At 42.2% G+C, this 23498-nt stretch overlaps 1 protein-coding gene across 2 annotated transcripts in view; it reads left to right on the top strand.

The window, feature by feature from the left end:
* Positions 1-23498, top strand: part of ptprnb (protein tyrosine phosphatase receptor type Nb) — a 57445-nt gene that overhangs the window by 17503 nt on the left and 16444 nt on the right. Inside the window, exons 3-14 of one of the 2 annotated variants that reach the window (XM_036569828.1) lie at positions 2593-2703; positions 4682-4787; positions 5289-5418; positions 6372-6702; positions 9435-9572; positions 10610-10641; positions 10848-11116; positions 11399-11485; positions 16021-16100; positions 17659-17723; positions 19785-19988; positions 21425-21679. In XM_036569828.1, coding sequence (XP_036425721.1) covers positions 2593-2703; positions 4682-4787; positions 5289-5418; positions 6372-6702; positions 9435-9572; positions 10610-10641; positions 10848-11116; positions 11399-11485; positions 16021-16100; positions 17659-17723; positions 19785-19988; positions 21425-21679 — 1808 coding nt within the window. The remainder of the gene's footprint in view (positions 1-2592; positions 2704-4681; positions 4788-5288; positions 5419-6371; positions 6703-9434; positions 9573-10609; positions 10642-10847; positions 11117-11398; positions 11486-16020; positions 16101-17658; positions 17724-19784; positions 19989-21424; positions 21680-23498) is intronic. The other variant, XM_036569830.1, reaches the window with a different exon arrangement.

The following is a 23498-nucleotide window of genomic DNA, read 5'->3' as shown; positions in this document are numbered from 1 at the left end:
GGGAAAGAGGTGAGGGAGGGAAGGAAAGGACAAGGTACAAGGAAAGAGTAAGAATGACTCATAAAGACGTGAACAGTCACCTTAGCACAAAAGGAGTATTTGCATCTGAAAGCATAACATATATATATATATATATATATATATATATATATACACACACACACACACACAAAGACATGCAGTCAGGCTAAATTGCCCCTAGGATTGAAAATATATGCTTGTTTATCTGCCCTGTGATAGACTGGCAGCCTGTCTAGGGTTTTTCCTGCCTTCCACCCAAAGACTGCTGGGATAGGCTTCAGCACCCCCTGCGACCCAGGAGAATAAGTGGCTTAGATAGTGTGTGTATCAATATTTAGTGTGTCCACCTTTTGCCTTTGTTGCAGTTTCCATTCTTTTTAAAAGAACTGCTTTCAGTTTTTCTAAAATCTGCAGGGGTTTCAAAAGTTCAAAGTTCAGTCTAAGTTGGTTGCATTTTCTGCTTCTCACCATCCAAGTAACCCCAAACACATTCAATCATGTTGAAGTCTTCTCACAGTGGGAGGATGGACAGAAACGCTTGTGGACCTTTTCAGATCTGAAGCTTGTTTTTCTCATACCTGTCAAAGATGAAAGCTTTAGTACTGTTTATCTGATGGGGGCAGTTTTGCTGATCTACCAGGTCTTGCATACTTCGTAGGAGTCATATTTTCTCTATATCTTGATAATTAATTCATTATTTTTTGAACGTCAGCTTTGGAAACACCTATTTTCTCATGTACTTTCATTTGACTCAGATTAATTTATATATAATCTCTAAGTTTTTGACTGGAAATTGAATAGAGGAATACTGGTCTGTGATTTTTTTGCACAGTACTGTAGGCCAGGGGTGTCCAAACTTTTTCAAAGAGGGCCAGATTGTACCATGGTCAAAATCACTGAGGGCCAAAATATTTTTCACAAATGATTCAAAATATTTTTTTTTAAAAAATATCAATATTTTCAGAATATCAGCATATAGAATCGGAGAGTTCTGTGAGCGACTGTGTTTCCGGTCACTGTATAAAAGATGCTTGAGGCTTCTTTTTAGAGGCAATTTGGATCTGCTTGTAACAAATCATTAAATCGTTTAAGAGTGACAATAAACCCTGTCTAATGTATGTACGTACATTCCTATTCATGTGTCTCCTTTTTTAAAAATATAATTTGTGAGATAAACAAAACCAAAATCTACATATTATGGGTTTTGTTAGATAATGTTCTTTACATGTCAAATAAGTGTAGCAGCCACGTTCAGAAATCACTTTATGTGCTGAATTTGCTCTGATGAGACGTTGGTGCTGTGAGACTCGGGGAGCTGCAGCTGTTGTAGTTGGTCTCCTGAATATTTATTGTAATGTCTTTTCTTTGTTTCATATTTATTTATATAAAATTCATATTAGTCTTCTGAAACATGAGTCACTTGCATTTGTGGCTCTCGATAAAAAAAATCTTGCCAAAATTGCCCTTTTCTCAGTGTTAAGTCTGAGCTTTTTTAGTCTTGACTAAATGTCATTCAGTAAATGAAACTGCAGGTCACATCAGAGATGAAAGGCTCTTAAACTTCAGCTAACTTCGTTACCACAGTGTTTCCAATTACAGTACTACACTGTGATTTTATGGTGCTGCTGCCACCATCAGGTTAAAGGGAAAACTGAAACATACTGGTTTTTGGGTCACTTTTAACACATCTATAACAGAGGCCATGGGACAATTAGAATCTGTCTGCCGGCTGCATTTGGCCCTGAGGCCAGACTTTGGACACCCCTGCTGTCCGTGTACCATAACAGACTGTAGGGCATATGTTGTCATGCTGTCAACTTCACAGCAGAAGGAAAATATTTTACTTGCTGTAATGTTCATTAAATGAATGTAACAAAATGATTCCGCTCATCAAGAAGTGTTCACACCCTGTAAAGAGCAGCTGCCAGTAATTAAGCGGCCCACCACCCAAAAATGATTCAGCCAAGAGCAGTTCTGTGGTCAGAAACTGACCATTGGTGAAGGTCTAGAGCAGGGTTGTAAGACCCAACCCCTAAAAGAGCCATATTAAAAAACCTCTACAAATCTGTGGGCCAGAGAACGGCTGTGTTCTTATTTGATTGTTAAATAAGATTTTGCTATAACCTGAGCTGGTCATTGTTTATTCAACATATGCCAAAACACCAACATCAAAATAAAAGCAGTTGTAGTGAAGCTTGAAATATTACATAATGAATACTTGAAATATTCAAAAATTAATTAAATAAATAAATAAATGAATGAATAGGCTGCAGTACACAACAATATGAATGTTACAATAGGCTAGATTACATTACACACATTATGCTGCAGTGCATGCTGGGGATTGTAGTGTGGCACGTTGTGAAACTGGCTAATATTAAAGAAAATGAAAATAATTTCACAGGCCAGGTAGGATTATGCTACGGGCCTGATATCTGTTTGACCCATGGGGTCTAGAGGATGACGAGGTGAGTGGAGCTATATGGCAGGTGTTTCTATCTAACAAAGTGACCAGTGAGTGGACGCTGCATTTATTTGTGTGCCCTTTCATGCTGTTTCTGTGCGTTCCAGATGAGCTGTTCGGACAGTGCCTTGCGCAGCAGGAAGGCAGATTTCGCTACAGGGTAACTGCAGCCTTGTTGGACAGGCTGCAGTCTTTACTACAGATGCTCATGAAGGAAGGTCAGTCATGTACACACTTTAATCATGATTATTTATTCTTGCCTCAGTTAATAGCACCCTTTAGTGTTGACTTACCGCAGAGGCTCCTTTGCCTTGAGTCTTTGTATTTGTTGCCATAGAAACAGTTCAATATAAACCCCATCAGGCCATGCGATACTTCAAAGGCAATGCCTCTGCACAAGTAGGGCTGAGTATTCAATATTTTTATGGTAGCGGCCAAATTACTTTCATATTGCTGAGTATCAAAAATTCCAGTCATGCAGCACCTAAGCAATCAGTCTTATTAGCACCTGTAAGCCAATAAGCATGCTTGTCGATATTGTCAATTAGCTGTCTAAACTACATTCAGTGTACAAGTTATTTAAGCTTTTTGATAGGTATGTATTTCACTATGGGCCAGTAAATACACTACTTCTTGCAACTCACATTCTTTTCTGCTTTAAGCCACACCCACTTTCCGTTTGTAATTTAAAAGAAATTATCAGGATAAAAGCATCGTTTGGGAATTTGTATCAAAGTCAAGATTTTGGTATTAGCATCAAAACTTGGATGATACCCAGCCTTATAGACTAGGTGTCCTCTGTTGACTGACATACAGTCCAAAAGTCTGAGACCATATTGATAACAATATATCAAAGTACCAAATCTGGTATTTTTTCATTTAAATCTGGAAATAAATAACAGAAATGAACCGTGTCTGCGTGGAGTTCCTCCGGGTACTCTGGTTTCCTCCCACAGTCCAAAGACATACAGTCAGGCCAATGCTAAATTTCCCCTAGGTGTGAGTGTGTGTGTGAATGTGTATGTCTGTCTGTCTGTCTGCCCTGCGATAGACTGGCGACCCATCCAGGGTGTATCCTGTCTTCCGCCCGATGACAGTTGGGATAGGCTCCAGCACCCCACTGTGACCCAGAAGGATAAGCGGTTTAGATGGTGTGTGTGTGTGTGTGTGTTATTTTAACAATTACCCCTTCTTGAGCCTCAATTTAGCAATATTGGTTCTTAAATCAATTATCTAAAATTCCAAGCACCACAGAAGAGCTCGTCCTCACAGTCATGTGTGAAGGCTGAGGCCATATTTTGAGGTAAAAAAACATGTTTTTCTGCAATTTTAACTACAATAATCTATACATGACTATGAAATATATGAATTAAATGACATAAAGAAAACAAATGGCAAATAAATATTATAAAATATACAATGAAAGTTGTTGTCCCCAGGAGTCGTGTCACTGGTGTTACTGCGTAACAAAATATCTCTATTTTGAAATAAAAATCACACTGATGACATCACTTGACTTCCTTTTACCTGTTTTCTGAGGATCTATGAAGAAAAGCACATGGTGAGTCCACTGTGTCTTTCAGTAATCAGAGTTTTTCTCATTTAGCTCATGATTTCATATGAAGCTTTTAGCTGAAGTCACTGGTGTGACCCACTTTATTCTGAGGTAATTGTGAAAAAAAAGAATATAAATCGATTAAATTGCATATTTTAGTGGATATTCCCTGATTGACAACATATGGTTTGATGCTCTGTAGCAGCCATTTAGTAAAATGCACTTTTCATTAAAAATGTCTTGGGTGTTTCCTTTATTATGTGTAACACCGATGACGATCAGTAACACCAGTGACTCCTATGGGTAGATAAAAAAGTGGACGTTTCTGTAGAATGACCCATTTGTAAAATTAACCACATTAAGGCCTTCGAACAAAAAGAATCTCAGACTTTATCTACTGATCGGGCTTTTGCACAAACTTATGGAGCCCAAACCAGTGCACACTGTCATTAGAGCAAAACAGGGACCTCCCAAATACTGAGAAGTTCAGAAATTCATTATTAATGTAAACAATCAAAGATTTTACTTTTCCCTCAATTTTCTATGCTGATAATATCATTTGTAATGAAAATGGTGTATTAAATGAGATGCAAAAAAGAAGCATTTTCGCCTGTGGTCTTTTCTCCAATTTTTTTCTGTAGGACTGACCTGGCAGGATGATGTTACCCAATCAGTCATCGACAAGGAACTAAGCAAAGTTGCGAAGATCCCGCTGCCATCTGGTCTCAAGAACGCTCCCTCCTCTGAGTAAGACATTTAAACAGAAATGTGGAAATCAGCATTCTAACATTAAAACGCAAACTACTGACTAAAAAGTGCCACAGCCACAGCCACTGCTGATGTTCTGTTGTAATCGTAGTGTTTTGGATGCTTTTTTATGACTCAAAGTTTGTTTTTTTATTTCAAAAATGCACAGTTAAACAAAAGGGCCTGTGCCAGGATGATAAACGGGATAAAAGGAATAAGCAAGGCCGGACACCTGGACAGCCTTCATATGTAAAGTGGTATTCAGCAATGCCCCAAAAGCATAGCAAATTTAGTGGCATGCCTAGGATTTTAGATTAAAGGGTGGCACAAGAGCGTACTAAAGATTGGCACTACCTACTTATGTATAATATACAACGCATTTGTCCTGCCCTCTTTTTGAAATTTAGCAAGATCATTTTTGTGGAGTAGCAGGATTTTGTGTTGTATTTTTATTTGTAATGTATTTCTAAAATTTTAAAATATCCTCTCAATCCTCTCTAGGTCAGATGGAGGGGCAACAGACCAGCTGAACCCCAAACTGCAGCACTACATGGACTACATGATTGTTGATTCTCCCCAGTCCACCCTCCGCATGCAAAGCCTGGAACCTTATAGACCTACTTTTCAAAAGGTCAGCGTTCTGTACTGTTTTCATTAACTCTAAGGGTCTTATGTGGGCCCACATTTCAATTTTTCATAACTACATAACATAAATATTAGTGTCATAGTAGTTACTAAACAATTAGTAGTAGTTACTAGCGGCGTGTAGAGTAGCCTGCAACCACACTCGTAAAAGTGTTACTACTTAATTACTTAAAAAAAATCACTCCTGAGATGCTGAGATCCCTATAAAATCGGGGCAGTCGTGGGTTGGAGGTTAGGGAACGAGTCTTGTGGCCGGAAGGTCGCCGGCTCGATCCCCTGAGCCAACAGTACACGACTAAAGTGCCCTTGAGCAAGGCACCTAACCCCCAACTGCTCCCCAGGCGCCGTGGATAGGGCTGCCTACTGCTCTGAGCAAGTGTGCTTACTGCCCCCTAGTGTGTGTGTGTATGTGGGTGCTTCACTGCGGAGGTCTAATTCCTCTGTGTGCAAGCACAGCTGGCCAATGGTTCTGAACTCTCTTTAAAATTGCAGTGGAATTTCTTAGTACATCCAGCATATAGCAGCATAAGCACTGAAGTTTGTTATGTGATCTTATTTTTTGGGATCATCTTGGTGTGAAATAAAATGCTAAAATGCTAAAAGCTTGAAAGTGAGAGGTGTGAGCCACAGAAAAGCACTTGCTGAATCAACAGTTGCTAAACCAACGGAACAGAATGAAATTAAAAAATAGAATCAGGAATTAGAACTGAGTAAAAAGTAGATAATTGTCCTAAATTTGCTCTAAAGTACGTCTGAGCAGAAGTAAACGTATTATCATTTGAACACACAAAGTTTACTTGCATACATGTAAATGAGTAAACATAATTAGTCACTACCCGTCCCTCGTAGTTACTGAATAATAAGTCTTAAGATTAAAAACGGAATAAGTCTGAAGTTCAAGGGGTTCATCACAACTCTTTGTATCCTCCTGCCGTGCAGTACGGTTACCAGGACGAAGAGGAACGCTCTCTGAACCTGGTGGAGGGGGACGTGTACCCCCCATCCTCTTCTCACTCCAGGGGGTCTGCATCACGTCCTCACCCGCTGGATAAAGACACACAGCTGCTTCAGGATCTGATGTCTCTCCTCCTCTCTTCACCTGCACAACCCGACTCCCGCCACAGGGTGGCCACACCTCTGTCCTCTTCATCTTTCTTCCAGGGTCTGGATTTTCCACTGGACTACAGCAAGGACTACGTTTCCCAGGATGTGGAGGTCAGCAGCCAGCAAGAGAAGAAGAAAACCCCTAAGGAGTTTGGAAGGTTTGATGGTAAGTGTGAATTGAGTGTGGTAGTGTTGGGAAGTGGGTTTGTACCAGAGTTTACCAGCCTTGGTTCTAGAGAACTCTCAGAGTTCCCTTCATGCTCCAGTGTTTTTTCTGCTTTAACACCTCAACTCACAGAGGGCTTGTTGATTTTATATATATTTGGATTTAAAAGTAGATGATATCCAGTCAGTTACAGCAATTTGCAGTTTATGCAGTTACTATACACTGGTTGTTGTTATTCTATTGCTTTACATGTCAGCCTTGTGACTGGACGGTCGCTGGTTCGACCCCCTGAGCCAACAGGACATGACTGAAGTGCTCTTGAGCCAGGCACCTAACCCCCAACTGCTCCCTGGGCACTGTGGATAGGGCTGCCCACCACTTCGAGCAAGTGTGCTCACTGCCCCCTAGTGCGTGTGTTCACTAGTGTGCATGTGGGTGCACAGATGGGTTAAATGTGGAGGTGAAATTTCCCCGTTGTGGGATTAATAAGGGTCACTTAACTAACTTAACAAGTCCACTGAAATATAATTAAAGGAGAAACCTGAATAAATCAGTGGAGAAACATAACAAGTGCAGATACTGCCAGACTGCATATACTGCATGAAACAATTATGGGAGTTCATTGATACGCAAACCATAAGGACTGGTCTGCAGAGATATAGACGAAAGTGATATGGTCAGATGAATCATCCTTCACTAAATTCTCCAAAAATTAATGAGTGCATGTGTGGCACCAAGAGAATGGTACAGACCTACAGGCCCAAAAGCTTGCCCCCCAAAAGTGAGGGGATCCAGTGGCTCTGCTATGCTGTCGGGGACAGTTTGCTGCCATGGTTTGGGTCCACTTGTCCCCTTAGAGGGAGGGTTCACTGCGAATCAATACAAAGTTATTCTGACTGATCATCTTTACCCTATGTTGAAACATTTCTATGGGAGTGGTCTCCTCTAGGATGACATCCACAGGGCATAAGGGGTCACTGAATTGTTTCATGAGTATGGAAATGATGTAAATTATGTGCTATGGCCAGATCCCAACCCAACTAAACACATATGGGACCTTTTGGACCATTGTGTTGGACAGTGCTCTCCATGTCCATCATTACAACATCAATTGAGGGAATATCTTATGGAAGAATGGTGTTTCATCCCTCAAGCACAGTTCCAGAACTTTGAAGCTGTTCTGACAGCCCATGGTGGCCCAACACCATACTGAGACACTGTTTTTTCTTTCGCTGCATCTATAGGTCTCATTTGTAGAGGTTCTCTCTAAATAAATTCAAGAGAAGTATTATAAAAGTTTACGTGCCCCACTGGACACAATATATAGTACAGTTATATAGCAAGTACAGGCTTTTTGTACACACTGCCCCCATCCATTTCTAGGGAACTACCCTAAATTCATTCAGCTAAAGCCTGTTTGTTTGTCTGAAGTTTGCTTCCCTTGTTTTGCACCGGAGCTACAAGGCTAATGTAGCTAACAAATAATGGAAGCTTATACACTGTAAAACTCACTGCACATCTTAATGAAAGAATTAAATTAACACAACTTAAATACTACAGAAAGTTGGAGTAACTTAATCTGAAAAATTCAGATTAACATAAAAACGAATTGTTGAGAGAGTAAGATTGTAATCATTTTGAGTAAGATTGTTTTTTTCAGAATATTTTGAGTTAAGATTACTTTATTTAAATGGATTAGATTCACTATTTTTATTTAACGTGACTTTACATGATGGGCTGTTTTTAAAGACAATTATTTAGTGTGGCTTAATGTGATAGACGGCATAAATGTTTACATTTAAAAGATTTGGACTTTTTTTTCATAATTATATTTTGATGATTACAGACTCAAAGATCTCATCAAATAGGATCTTTGAGTTGAATAAGCTTGCAATTTAGTTTAGACTCTCAGCTTTACTTGATTGACGTTTGGTCAATACTGCCTTCTTGAGTAAAACTCACATCATTCCTATTGGCTCCTAGTACCATATATTTACATACTGGGCGTGTCTCCTCACCGTCTGTGTGTTGTCATTCTCCCCAGCCCACCTTCCCTTGTGTTGACTAGATTGATAAACTTTTATGATTCATGCCCATTAATATTGATCAATAATCAGTGTTGAGAAAGCTGAGTTGCTAAGTACTTCTCTGCTGAATGTGGTTCTGCTGTGGCTGAATTTCACAAAGACTACATCTGTGCTTCGGACCGTACTGTCAGCGTTTGGCGAGGTGGTGATGATCATATCTCTGCAATACAATATGAATTTGTCAAAACTGTAGGCTAATTGTGAATTTAATTTACAATTATTACATTATTTTGAGTTAGGACAGCTTAAACCTAAGTCCCAAATACTTAGTCATTTTAATATCAATAAAACAAATGGCGTTAATACAATTTACTCAATTTACTTAAGTGTAAATGAGTTATTGAGCTTAAAACATTTGAGGTAATTAGTTTCCTCAAATCATTTGAGTTTACTTAACTCATTAGGTTTTACAGTGTACCCAACCAATTATCGCTGTACAAAAGAAGCTCAAATAGATGTGTTTGTAACCGCTGACACTGTATGATGTACTGTAATCTATAAAAATCAACACAAAAGCATGGTGCATAGATAAAAACAGTAGCGGCCGCCATCTTGAAGCTTGAATTTAATCTGTATGTGTGTGCATTTGCAGGCCTCTGTTAAACATTTTCTAGTATCGTCTGAATCGTTGACTTGTGTGTGCAGACTCCACTCAGCAGAGTCTGAATGAGTTATTACTGCAGCATGGCTTCGACCTGGCTCAGCTGAACCCTGGAGAGATGGAGCGCCTCTTCACCGTGCTGGGCCTCCTGCAGAATGAGCCTCCAATCACACACAATCAGGGTGAGCCCACTTCAGCTCCTCATAGCGAACTATAGATTCGCTCAATATAGCTCAACAAACCCAGTTCAATTTTTATTACCATGCTTCTGTGTGTTTTTTTCTGGAGTCCAAAAAATATGGGTCATGCTCTTGATTTAGAGTGTACACCGATCAGGAATAACATTATGACCAGCTCCATGTTTCCTCGCTCATTGTCCATTTTATCAGCTCCACTTACTATATAGGTGCACTTTGTAGTTCTACAGTTACAGACTGTAGTCCATCTGTTTCTCTGCATACTTTATTAGCCCCCTTGTACCCTGTTCTTCAGTGGCTAGGACCCCCATGGACCCTCACAGAGCAGGTACTATTTGGGTGGTGGATCATTCTCAGCACTGCAGTAACACTGACTTGGTGGTGGTGCGTTAGTGGGTGTTGCGCTGGTCTGAGTGGATCAGACACAGCAGTGCTGCTGGAGTTTTTAAACACTGTTTCCACTCACTGTCCACTCTATTAGACACTCCTACCTTGTCAGTCCACCTTGTAGATGTAAAGTCAGAGACGATAGCTCATCTGTTGCTGCACAGTTTGTGTTGGTCATCCTCTAGTCCTTCATCAGTGGTCACAGGACGCTGTTGGCTGGATGTTTTTGGTTGGTGGACTATTCTCAGTCCAGCAGTGACACTGAGGTGTTTAAAAACTCCAGCAGCACTGCTGTGTCTGATCCACTCAGACCAGCACAACACACACTTAACACACCACCACCACGTCAGTTTTACTGCAGTACTGAGAATGATCCACCACCCAAATAGTACCTGCTCTGTGAGGGTCCATGGGGGTCCTGACCACTGAAGAACAGGGTAAAAGGGGGCTAACAAAGTATGCAGAGAAACAGATGGACTACAGTCTGTAACTGTAGAACTACAAAGTGCTCCTATATAGTAAGTGGAGCTGATAAAATGGACAAAGAGCGCAGAAACAAGGAGGTGGTCATAACGTTATGCCTGACCGGTGTATATTGATAGGATAGTAACATTTTGATCTTTTTTTTCTCATAGATCGTACTGATTCAGCTGCCCCACAAAAGCTGGTAAGCTCATCATACGAGAATTACGGCAGATCAGTGTTAGCAATTTGTTACTGATGCTCCTGTGGCTGAGGTTATTGCTACTGTATGGCATAGCCAGCAGAGGGCAGTGTATGCACTGACTGCAGGAAATGGCTGACCACAAGAGCATTTCAGTAACAAACCAACAGTGTAACTGAGCAGATTTATCCTATGTTGCTCTTTAATAGATGAAAATCACCGAGGGGAAGATGACACATATAGTGGAAAAACCTCCAACCCCAGCCGCCTCTTCCTCCTCTGCTTCGGTTCCTGAGGGCACCTTGCAGAATAACGACATTACAGAAGGGGCCAGTGTGCTGGGCCCTCCAGCCCCCTTGAAACAGGAGAAGGGGTGGAAGGGAGAGGAAAAGGTGTGGAAAGGAGTCCCCAATGCAACACCAGTAAAGAATCAAACCAAATATAAAGAGGAGTATGGATACATCATTACGAACCAGAGGTACAACCATTGCCACACTGGTGTTGAACTGAATGCTCATCTGTGACGTCCGTGAGTCTGTTTATGTCTGTTTTAGAGAAACACACTGGATGTTTTGTCTTCATTGGCTGTTTGTTCTTGAATCTGGATTGTTCCATGCATCAGAGCACTACACATTAGCTGTTAGACAGCGAGGTGGACTGCCTGTCTGTGTGGGTGGCTGTTGTGTGTATTTTGTGTAGTCTGTTAGTGGTATCCGTCTGTGTGTGTGTGTGGTGTGTGAAAGAGTATGTCTTTCTGCAGTCCCCTCTCTCTGTCCGATGGGGTTCGTCTGCTGGAGACCCTGGCTGAGAGGATCCACCTCACCACCGGCACATTCCTCAATATCAGGTAGGCTCAGAGACAAAGAATTCCAGGTGCTGCTTCAGGAACGTTCCAGGCTGCACGCTGGTAGATTCCATTCAGGCCCAGAAACTGTGCTTAAATGACCACTTCAGCTTTTTTAGACCTCATATCCATCTGCTGCATTTGTATAGTCGATTACCACAGAACTGGAATGTTTCTCTGTAGTTAGAAAAGAACAGAAAACCTGTGGACTCCTGTGGAAGGAGAAGCCACTGGGCAACAGCTGATTTCCATCAGTAAACCTCCTGCAGAATGAGCCTCCAATCACACACAGTCAGGTTGAGCCCACTTCAGCCCTCTTTATAACAAACTATAGGTCAGCTCAATAGAGCTTAAAAAACCCAGTGCAATTTTTATTACTATGCTTCTGCGTGATTTTTCTGGAGTCCAAAAAATATTTTCATCCGATTTCAAAATGATTTATTTCACTTGTAAATCGTTACAGATCAATGCAGTGAACTGTAAATGTTTAAATGAGCATAAAGTTTATTATGTAATTGTACAAGTGCTCAGTATGAACCTCCTCCAGCTGTACGGACAACATCAACACCATAGCCAAATTCATCCCATACTGGATTGAGCATGTCGGGTGTCGCTGCACTCACGGCTCTTTCAGTGTGATTTCGGAGATCATCCAGTGTTGTGGAACCAATGCCGAACGATCTGAGCTGTTGGAGGTTCACTGTCCACGAAAATCACGCTGCACAGTTATGATGGATTCTCTCTTATTGAAGTGGAGAACGCAGAACGCTTTCTGCTCAGGGGTCTCATCTCCTCTCAGACTGAAGGGAGCCATCTTCCACTGACGGTCAGAAACTCTATGACCCCCTCTTTCAATTGGTATGTGATTGGTTCCTAGGCGCTTCACGGTTGTAAAAACATGGCGCTTTGAAATCAGATGAATCTTTTTGAATCACCCTGTACATTGAAAGGGAACATTAAAAGACTCAGTTCAGGGAAAACTAATTTTTCCTCGCTTTTTTAAATAAAGGAGTTTAATGCCATATGTAAACATTATACAGTCCGTATGGAAATTAAGCTGTAAAAACATTTGGAGTTTACTGTTTTCATGATATCATGAAAACCAGTGCGTTTACATACATCTACCAATTCAGCTTACAGCAGTTTAGCCCCACTCATTCACAATGAAGGAGTGTTAAGCACAAATTGCTTTTTGAACGAGGCACAAAAAAGACCACCAATCAGCACTGAGGATGTTCACATACATCAGTCTTAAAGTCCCAGTAAAAAACAGCCTGTTTAATTCTAAGGAATGAAGACAGGTTGGGAAATGGCCATATAAAAGGAATTATTACTGTTTTTGGTATGTAACATAAACATCATAAGTAGATCTCAAGGAAAAAATAAAATAGAAGAAAAATGCCTCATGGAATTGTTTGTAACACTTGCTCACATATATTTAGCAGTAGGGTTACACAATGATATCGGAATCATAGCGGTATTGGCAGATAATTGCTTAAAAAATGATCAGACGGATGTTTAGATTTGATTGATATTTCAAATCAATGTTTGATCATTTATTTTTGAGGTTCTGGAAGAGCATAACGTTTAGATGATGCCTCGCGACTACACAAAAATACATTAAAATTTCTATTTATTTTAACAGTGTTTGTAATCCTACAGAAATCCCTACAGGCATCAACTGATATGTACATAAAAATATCCGATACCCGCTTCAGCCCAAAATTCCTATATCGGTGCATCCCGATTTAGCAGGCTAAAAGTTCTCCATAAGTGGGTGCCATTATCGGTCAAATAGCACTCGATGCTTCCTTAAAGCAGTGCCTCTCCTCAGTGACACTGTGTCCTTGTTGTAGAACACTTTCACAAATTATCAGTATCTGTATGTCAAGCTGTAAATCTCATTTCAGAGATGTGATAGTTTTGCAGAAGGAAAACTGTTGTGGTAATGTGTTACCAGCATAGCAGTGGGGAGAGTTTTCACAGCTTCCTGCTTTGTCACACATGGATTCCAGAAAAGCTTAGGGAAAGTAAATGCAACCAAAATTGTTTTTTTTTTTTTTTCCAAAATGATTTCACACCTTTGGTATAACGTTATGAAGACCTGGATTGGAGTGTAGTATTGAATATTTACTATGTTTGAAATGTTATGTATATTCTTGTTATTCAGCGTCTGCCCAGTAGCTTATATTAGATAATAAGAGGTTTCAAGTCAATGCTTTTTCTTTTTACATCAAAATTATTATCTGTGGTTATCGATGGTACAATACTGAAGCGGCAGAAAGAGATCAAGTTGAAAAAACTCTGAAAGAGTCCTTTATAAATTAAGTAAACCATAAGCATAACACTGCATTTGCATTACAGCATACTAGTATTGCTTACCTTGCCCACTGTTGGCTGCTTTAAAGAGTAACTCCACCCTAAGACCTTTTTTGTCATTAACAGCTGAAATACTCTGCTCTGTAATAATAAAATATACCAGCCTTGCTTAAAATGTGAACACATCTTTCCAAACTGTAAAAAATATCATTTTTATCATGGTCAGTTCCGCCTCAGCAGCGCCCCCTCTGGTTCAACCCTGCTATAGGCGTGGATGACGTATTTTCATACCAAAGTACGATGACACGTCACAGTGTGCAAATCAGTCAAACAATGTTACCGCCCCCTGATGACGCCCTACTCATGCTGCGCTCATAAATATGAAAGCATAGGACCCTGGAGCGAGGAGATAACCACCCTCATGCGCTGGGCTAAATACCCCCAGCACCACCTCACAAGGCTGCGATCTGCCAGCTGTACCAACTGTAAATAACCCAGTTAATCTGAGCTTAGTTTGCAATAAAGATGTTGGACTGATTAAGTGAGGATTCTTGTGAGTCTCTATAAAGCTGCCAGCGTTGCATCCAATTCACATTGCCCTTCACAACTCGGACCCTCAGGCGCGACTCACTGAACAGACATCAATAGCAAGCAACACTGGAACTACAGAAGGCGAAATGGTTCAGGAAAGGTTAACGGTAAATGGCCATTGTTACTGACTGTGTCAACCTGTCATCGGTGCAGCCTTTCTCAAGCTTTTTTCCCGCTTTCCGCAGTTCCAGTGCTGCTTGCCATTGATTACTGTTCAGTGAGTGCTCCCGAGGGTTTGGTTTATGAAGGGGAACGTGAATTTGAGTGGGAACTAAATTGGATGTAACACCGATAAGTGCCATGAACAGCTTGCAGAACATAACGTAAGGATTTAAGGCCACTGCAGCAAACCCTGGCTGACCGGTGATGCAGTCTGTGACCTTGATGTAAAACTGAATGAAACTTGGACAGAGTTCAAAGAAATACACTTTATTCATTCGACATTCAGTGCATCTAAGGAATCAGACCTTGGGTTATATCGAACAGATAATTAGAAGCGAGCTGTCACGGTTTAGGGAATGTTCTACCGTTCGGACGCCACTGCCACTAACTCTTAATCATTTTCTGTCACTATCTTAACTCTTCGGTAGTTTGAGCCAGTGACTCATACTGTTAAGGCTCAAGACGCACTGCCTGATCAGAAACACCTTCCCTCGTCGAAGATGGGGATGGTAGTAGAGGAAAATCATCAACCTTGTAGGACTCTCAGTTGCAAAAGTGCCATTTGATTCTGTCACTCTCCATATTTTCTGGTAGATAAAGTTAGCTATAACAACACAGCAGCCCAGCCCACCCAGTTTCCCTCGCAGCCCCACCTCCAAACCCGTACATCACTGTAGTGCCCCTCCTTTGAGCATTTTTCGTTGAGCATTTTCGTTGAGCCAGGGCTGGAGTTGGCTGAAAATAGTGGGGTGTAGTTACTCTTTGAGGGTGTATAACAATGTTCTAGACTAGTTCTGTACTCCGATGAAACACAGGTGAGAAAAGGCCAAATACTGTTTTAAAAATAGCAACCAATGTAAAAATCTCCCACTCCCTTTTCCTCCATCGTCTCAACAACACATTCAGCATGTAGTTTCAATACAGACATGACTCATGACGCAACACAGCACGTCATACTTAAACACTGACCAGCAAGATTCAAAATCTCAACTTTTTCTCACTCTTTTTCACCTGTTTCTCCCCGATGACACTCCACAATTCTCCTGGGAGTGAGTGGAACTGAAATGGCCATACTCTGCTGTATGTAAATGCACCATATAAAAGCTTCGTATGTAGCCTAACAAAAACCGCAGGGTTAGATTTGAAACAGTGATCACGAGAAAGTTCCAGGTTTAGCCCCATATTTCCTTTACTGCATGACTCAGCATAATCCTTCTAACGATGACCCTCGGACCCTTTTTGTATCCCAAGCTCAAGCTGTGGTGAGGTGGAGCCCTAACCCGGGGTCCCCCGCATGGTGGAGAACCATGGGGGGGAGAAGGAATAAATGACATGAGTCAACCTCAGCTCTGGGGTGCCCTGACCCCCTGACCCCCCCAACCCTGCAGCTAACCTCTTCCCTAACGTCCCTTCATGCTTCACAGCCTGTGTTTATTTGGCTGTGTGACCTTAACTTCTGTTCACAGCGTGGTAGGTCCGGCTCTCACGTTCCGAGTTCGCCCGAACAGCCAGAACCTGACTGCTGCTGAAGTGGCAGACAAGGCTGGTAAGTGTGTGTGTGTGTGTGTGTGTGTGTGTGTGTGTGTGTGTGTGTTGGGGGGGGCAGACTTGTACAATGATGTAGCAATTCTCTGTTCCCAAACAGCAAAATCTACATTAGACCTAATAATTCATAAAAGACTTGATAAATACTACTACTTTTTTGTAATTATGGGTTATTTTTGTGTTTAAAGTCAACATAAATCAGAAAATAATTTCCCTTCCATACTGTTTTTTGTTTTTTGAGTGAAACACAGTATCAGGTAATGTTTCAGAGCTAGCTGAGTGTTTTCTGCTTGATGATAGGAGGGACTGGAAGAAGGAGGAGGTGAAACATGATATATCATTAGCATTATTTGCCCCGCACGCTGGTGCATGGTGACTTAATCAAAAAACAGAAAACGCGTTTGAGGCTGGCAAAAGTCATTAAATTTGAATGTAAGTTTGTAGAAAAAACACAATTTTTGTCTTTTAAATGATGTCATGTGATAAACTGTGTATAATATAACCAGTGAAATGGAACAAGAAGTTCAAAAGTGTCAGTTTTTTTTTAAGTTGACTTCATTCAGTTTAGTTGGTGACACCATCTGGACTTCATCATTTTACCATAGACCAGAGAGCTTACCGAAAGCATACCAAAAAAAGAACAGCTATAAAACTTAAGTACTTGTGTATATACCCAGACTGGCCACTTCATTAAAACTACCTCCTTGTTTCTACACTCAGTGTCCAGCTCCACTTACTATATAGGAGCACTTTGTAGTTCTACAATTACAGACTGTAGTCCATCTGTTTCTCTGTGTACTTTGTTAGCCCCCTTTTACCCTGTTCTTCAGTGGTCAGGACCCCCATGGACCCTCACAGAGCAGGTACTATTTGGGTGGTGGATCATTCTCAGCACTGCAGTAACACTGGTGTGTTAGTGTGTGTTGTGCCGGTCTGAGTGGATCAGACACAGCAGTGCTGCTGGAGTTTTAAAACACCTCAGTGTCACTGCTGGCCTGAGAATAGTCCACCAACCAAAAACATCCAGCCAACAGCGTTCTGTGGGCAGCGTCCTGTGACCACTGATGAAGGACTGGAGGATGACCAACACAAACCATGCAGCAAAAGATGAGCTACTGCCTCTCAATTTACATCTACAGGATAGAGAGTGGACAGTGAGTGGCACAGCCCAGCAGCACTACTGTGTCTAATCCACTGCAGTGCTGAGAATGATCCACCGCCCAAATAATACCCACACTGTGGGGGTCCTGACCTCTAGAAAACAGGGTGAAACTGGGCTAACAAAGTAGCAGAGAAGCAAATGGACTACAGTCTGTAAGTGTACAACTGCAAAGTGCACCTATGTGGTCAGTGGAGCTGATAAAATGGACAATGAGCATAGAAACGAGGTGGTTTTAATGCGTAGATGCTGGATGTATCAAAAAAGGTCCACCACAGGTCTATAAATCACTTGATATTGATAAGGGGCTTGAGTCATTAACTAAGACTTGTTTTAATTCTCCTCTGCCCATGATGTAACGCTGTTGTGGTGTTTTTTCATGCTTCTGTTTTCTGAGCAGTGGCCGAGAAGAACTTTCTAGAATCGGAGACCGGCCTGAACGTGCTGCAGGCAGGAGTCGGAGAGGTGAGTCCGAGTCTGTGGAGGAGGTTTCAGCCGCACAGGCTAGTCCTCGATCCGTACGTACCCCACTGCCTCCAGAGGAAACGGAGGCAGTGGGGTACATACCGTCCGAGTCCGAGTCTGAATAGCTGGTAAACAAGCCCGGTTTGCTTCGCTGCTTCTCGCTGGATTTTTCTCTCGTTTTCTGTCACTCAAAGGCTTCGACGAGAGCTTTTCTCTCGAGAGCCATTCACGCCTCCCCCCCCCGCCCGCCTCTCTCGTCACCGTTCGCTCTGTTGCCATGACAACCACTTCATAAGTGTCAAACTGTCAGGCGCGCGCGGGATTCGTGTGCGCGCTCCCGAGGCAGGCGTCTCTCCAGCCTCCCTGCTCTCTCTCTCTATCTCTCTCTCTCTCACACACCCTCACCGCAACGGTCACTGTTCGCTGATACGCCTCCACCTCCGTAACTTCGACTTGGTCAAAAGTTTTCGCCCCAAAACACGTAAATCCGTGGCAGAACGGCGACGGGCTCGACGGGCCGGACCTCGGCGGCTCTGCGTGTGTTGTGGAGGTGAGTTAAGCCGACACGGTCGATGCTGTAAGTGGCCTGTTTGCCGTGTGAACGCGTTTTGCTGCGGTCCAGCTGGTGAGGATTATCGAAGCCCCTTTTGGCTCCCGAGCTTTGGGTCACGCTGTAGAAACGTAGCTACTATCGCTGTGTCCGTTTGCACGTGCTCTTCTGTAAACGTTCCGTAGTAACGTGTAACGAAAACGGTCACCAGTATGCGGGTTTGACGGTTCCCGGTGTTTTCCTGGCACTTAACTGCTGAAAAAATCAGCATTTAAGTGCTGTTTGTTTGTGTGTTTTTTGGAGGGCCTTTAAAACGAATGAAATTAAAATTGCAACCCAAACTTGACTTATTTTATGACAGCTTTCATCGTAATAATGCGAAATTATTAGTAATTCCATCACTGATTTCATTCATTTATGAATTGGGGTGGTCCTACTGCAGCTGTGCAATAAAAAGGAAGAGGATGGGGTTTATTAAGACGTCAGTTCATTAATGAAATTCCATTAAATAAAACGTAACCAGAAATCCCCAGAAGGGATCAGAAGGGAATCCTGTGGCCCAGTGCACTCAACTCAACTCCCAGCAATCTCTTCACAGACAGTGATGTCAGGTGAGGCGGTTGCTGTGGCGACAAGGTCAGTGCAGTTGGCCCAGATGCGATGATGTAATGCCCCGGCTCCTGTGTGGTCTGCATCATACCAGCAGAGAGAAAGTGAGAGAGAGAGAGAGAGAGAGAGAGAGAGAGAGAGAGAGAGAGAGAGAGAGAGAGAGAGAAGGAACGAGCGGTACTGTATGTGTTTGTGCAGGACTGAGGACTCAGGATGGTTCTCAGGAGGGTTCTCAGATCTTTGAATGATTAGCCCGGACTGCAGCCTGCGGAACAGTAGAGCTGCGCTGCAGAACAGGCCGCATTGCTTCTCTGTCCGCTCCCTCTCTCCCTCTTGTCTCTTTTCATTCGTCACATTTTTAACTCTCTTTTTTGTCACTTTTGATGGCCGAAGGGCTTACATCAGGCATTCTGATGTTACCATGGCAACTGCTGCCCCCACTGAGACGCATGGTAACCCAGACAACAGGGTGGGAGGTGCAACCTCCTTTTGAGATACTCATTCTATCCTGTGTGTGTGTGTGTGTGTGTGTGTGTGCGTGTGCGCAGACGCACACTCACACCACACCTCCTGTTCCCGCTCTCTCCCTCTCCTCTAATTCCATTTCATTTTAAAAAGCTCTAACAGAATAGACTTGCCTGGGTGGTCTCTTCAGAGAGAATAGGCTCAACTCACTGCACCAGTGAAAACGAGGTGGAGGGATATCTGTCCGTTACCGCAGCCATAATTTGCGAGGTTCGGTTTTAAACTAGTTACTGTTCCCACAAAAAAGCCAAAAATCAGAATAGAATTCATTACATCTAATCCTGGTTTAGAGGCTTTTCTAGGAGGAACGTTCACCCATGAACCCTCAGTTCTGTGTTTTGTAAGTGTTTTGTCTTTGCTTTTCTCTCTTTCTACAGAAAAATGAAGCCTTGCCGGTTGCGACGCGTGTGCGGGACGGCACCCGGTGGGTGTTCCTCACCTTTGTGGGTGTGGCCTGTGTGGGCGGCCTCTTAGTCGGTTCGTTGACCATCGCCTGCCTGCGCAGCCATGCCCGCCAACTGGCCTCTGGAAAGCTGGGCCTGGGGCCGGAGGCAGGAAGTGACACCCACTATGCATACCAGGTAGGAGAAATTTAAAATTCTACTGTGGGGCTCACTCTTTTCACTCTGAACTCTATTTGATGTTTAAAAATATGTCATATTCTCTCAGATGTTGTCGTTCATATAGCTAATTTTATGTATGATACTGTAAGCAGAGGTGGGCAGTTCCGGTCCTGGACCTGAATTACCAACCTCAGACTGTGACCATGGTAATATAGATAAACCAATATGGCAGGGGTCACCAATCTTATCTGTAAAGGGCCGGCGTAGCTGCAGGTTTTCATTCCAACCAGGCACCTCATGAAACTAATCAATCATTTAAAGCGAAATACAGTCAAGCTAAACATTAAACAACAGTTAGTGACCCTTTCTAATCTTACTCCAAACCTCCTGACTGTAGTAGTGTCTCAATACGCATCCATCCATCCATCCATCATCTAAACCGCTTATCCTTCCGGGTCGCGGTGGGGTGCTGGAGCCTATCCCAGCTGTCATCGGGCAGAAGGCAGGATACACCCTGGACAGGTCGCCAGCCCATCGCAGGGCAGACAAACAGACATATACATCCACACACATTCACACCTAGGGGCAATTTAGCATGTCCAATTGGCCTGGCTGCATGTTTTTGGACTGTGGGAGGAAACCGGAGTACCCGGAGGAAACCCACGCAGACACGGGGAGAACAGGCAAACTCCCTCAATACGCATGTTAATATTAATTTTTAATTAGCCAGTCAGTTTAAAATAAGAGTGGCAAAAAGTGATGGATCAAACTGATACCTCAAAAACACTAACTCGTTTATGAAAACAGCTTCTTATTCAATTTTTCAATTGGAGCAGCTGTTACATGTTAATGCTGCTCCATTTAAGGTGGAACGGAGAATTTTAGCTGCTAAGTGCAGATTCTGAAAGGGTGAATCAAATAACGTGCTCCGTAGAGATGCTTATAGGTACCGGTTTGCACCTCTTTTCAGTTGTAGAGTCCACCTCTATTCGGTTGTGGATTCCGCAGATAGAAAATCACGTTCGTTTCCAGAAAGTGAGAGCCGCACTTTGTACAGAACTTGTAATGCTCTGTTCATTTAATATTGAGAGTTGATTTAATATTTAGCTTTATAGTTACCATTTTTTGTTTACTTTATGGATGTTAGGCACGTTTAGAGAATTATCTAAGAAAATAAATGCAAAAATAAATGTTTAAGGTAGAATTCCTTTTCAAATTATGTAACAAAAATTGCGTCATAGTGCAAAACTGAGAATACATATCGCATCGGGAAATTTGTGTATCATTATTTCTCTACCTGTCTCTGTTTAATGAGACCTGCATTCTCTACAAAAGCCTATAATCTCTTATAGTGTCATTCAGAGTGCTAACTCTGTGTGTGGTAACATAGGTGAACGTATTTCGCCTCAGTTTTTTTGTTTATTTCTCTCTGCCTCTCTCTGCCCCACCCTCAGGACCTCTGTCGGCAGCACATGGCTGCGAAGTCCTCTTCAGGCAAGCACGAGAGCGAGGCAGGGGCTACAGGCGGGGGAGGCACAGTAGGAGGCTCAGGGGGAGGAGGAGGGACAGACACGTCGAGGGTCAGCAGTGTATCGTCTCAGTTCAGCGATGCCGCTCAGCCCAGCCCCAGCTCTCACAGCAGCACCCCCTCCTGGTGCGAGGAGCCAGCGCAGTCCAACATGGACATCTCCACCGGACACATGATACTGGTACACAAATAAGGCACAGAAACAGGCACACTTTGATGCAGTGCTGGATGATATACTGCCTATGAGGTGTGCTGGCTTTGGCATCACACAATGATATTAATTTTTAGTTTTATCAGTCTTAATATACAGGTAAAACATAGTTAATCGCCATATAGAGTAATGTGTAGACCTGTGCCTGGTGCGGTCAATCGAGTTACCATGGTAACAGCCCTCAGTGATGGTAAAAAACTGATTCACCACCAGTTTAATAAAAAGTTGTTCATTTATTAGTTTATTTAGTGCAAACCATACCAAGACAGCAGTATTTGTAGCTGAACTTTTGAACATTTATTGTACCCAACATAGTTAAAATTGTTGTAGAAATGCAGCTGCGCTGGTTAAACACACCCTGTGCTGCAGGCAGATATCACAAAAAGCTGCCTCTATCGTACAGTGTACATTTAGCATCTGGTTTCAGACTGCAAAATGCCTTCTGTCTCATGAAAACACAAGAAAAAAAAGTCTCAGCTCTCGTTCATCAAGCGAAACTGATTGGTCGAAATGGCCTCAGGTGAAATGGCTACAGAGTAGAAGGCATGGCCCAATTAAAGATGACCATATCACTGCTGTCGGAAGAAAACGTATCTCCATTTTTGTTGTTTTTCAGTTTTTGACATAGTTTGAAAGTGTCTGTTGCTCTTTACATTGTGTGTAAATTTCACAATGAATGGACCAAAAGAAACGGCCCAAAAAGACTTGGAAAAGATTCTGGTACCATTGACTTACATTAAAAGTAAAGTATGATTTTTCCCTCTCATGTAACGTTACCATTTTGGAGATATAAGGTTTTCTTCAGACAACAGCGATATACTAAAATCACGACTTTTACTGATCTGCCCTTTATGATGCTCTTTTATTTCACAAAGATTAAGGCTCAACTCACATAGGATCATTGCATTTTCTCTCGTGTCCACTTCAGTCTAAGGCACCATTGGAAAACTGCAAGATGAAACAGTAAAGCAAAGGGAAAATATAAGAATAAGAGGACACTGTTAACGGCACAGCCCTAGTACTGTACAAAATACTTAGATATTCTGTGAAAATGACATGTTTACATATATCTGAGCAGTCGGCATGTATTTGTTCAAAACTATTTTTGCACAATTCTGGACTTTTTCTGGCTGCTTAACCCTTGTGTGGTGTTGATGTGTTTGTTACTCAGTGGGCTGATGGACCCACCGCATTATTGTTTTTTTAAATCAATACAGCCATGATAATTTATGTAAAAATACTAGATGTTTAAAATATCACAAGTGGCCAGTGTAGGGTTCTCCTTTAGCAGCTGTAGCCAGTCAGCAGCCTGTCCACGTTGTCCACCCACACACATACACACACATATACAAACACATACACACACAGACACACACACACTAACATCAGGCCGTGTAGGAGGAGAGCAGAGTGAAGGACACAGCACCTCCACACTTTTACTCCCCGCAGGTTCACCCAACACCACATGTGTAATATAAATGTGTGGGGGGTGAACAGAGTGAAGACCCTGAAAATGGGTTATTTTATATGTTCTTCACAGAAAATGAACAAAGGCCAAGAATCTGGGGTTGAAATAATAATAAATCGCGTATTTTTTTTCTTTTGGTAAGCATTGAAAATGGGTCCCACAGACCTGAACACCACACAGGGGTTAATATTCTTTACAGCACAGTTTTAAAATGAATAAAAACTAATTAAATACTAAGTCTGGATTTTTTTTGATTGACATATGCAATACCCCTACTTTAAGAAAAGCAGAACAGAACAAAACAGTCCAATCTAAGCAGGC

This window comes from Colossoma macropomum, unplaced genomic scaffold, assembly GCF_904425465.1.
Source record: "Colossoma macropomum unplaced genomic scaffold, Colossoma_macropomum, whole genome shotgun sequence".
Classification (NCBI taxonomy): Eukaryota; Metazoa; Chordata; class Actinopteri; order Characiformes; family Serrasalmidae; genus Colossoma; species Colossoma macropomum.
This window is presented reverse-complemented; position numbering and strand designations above follow the sequence as displayed.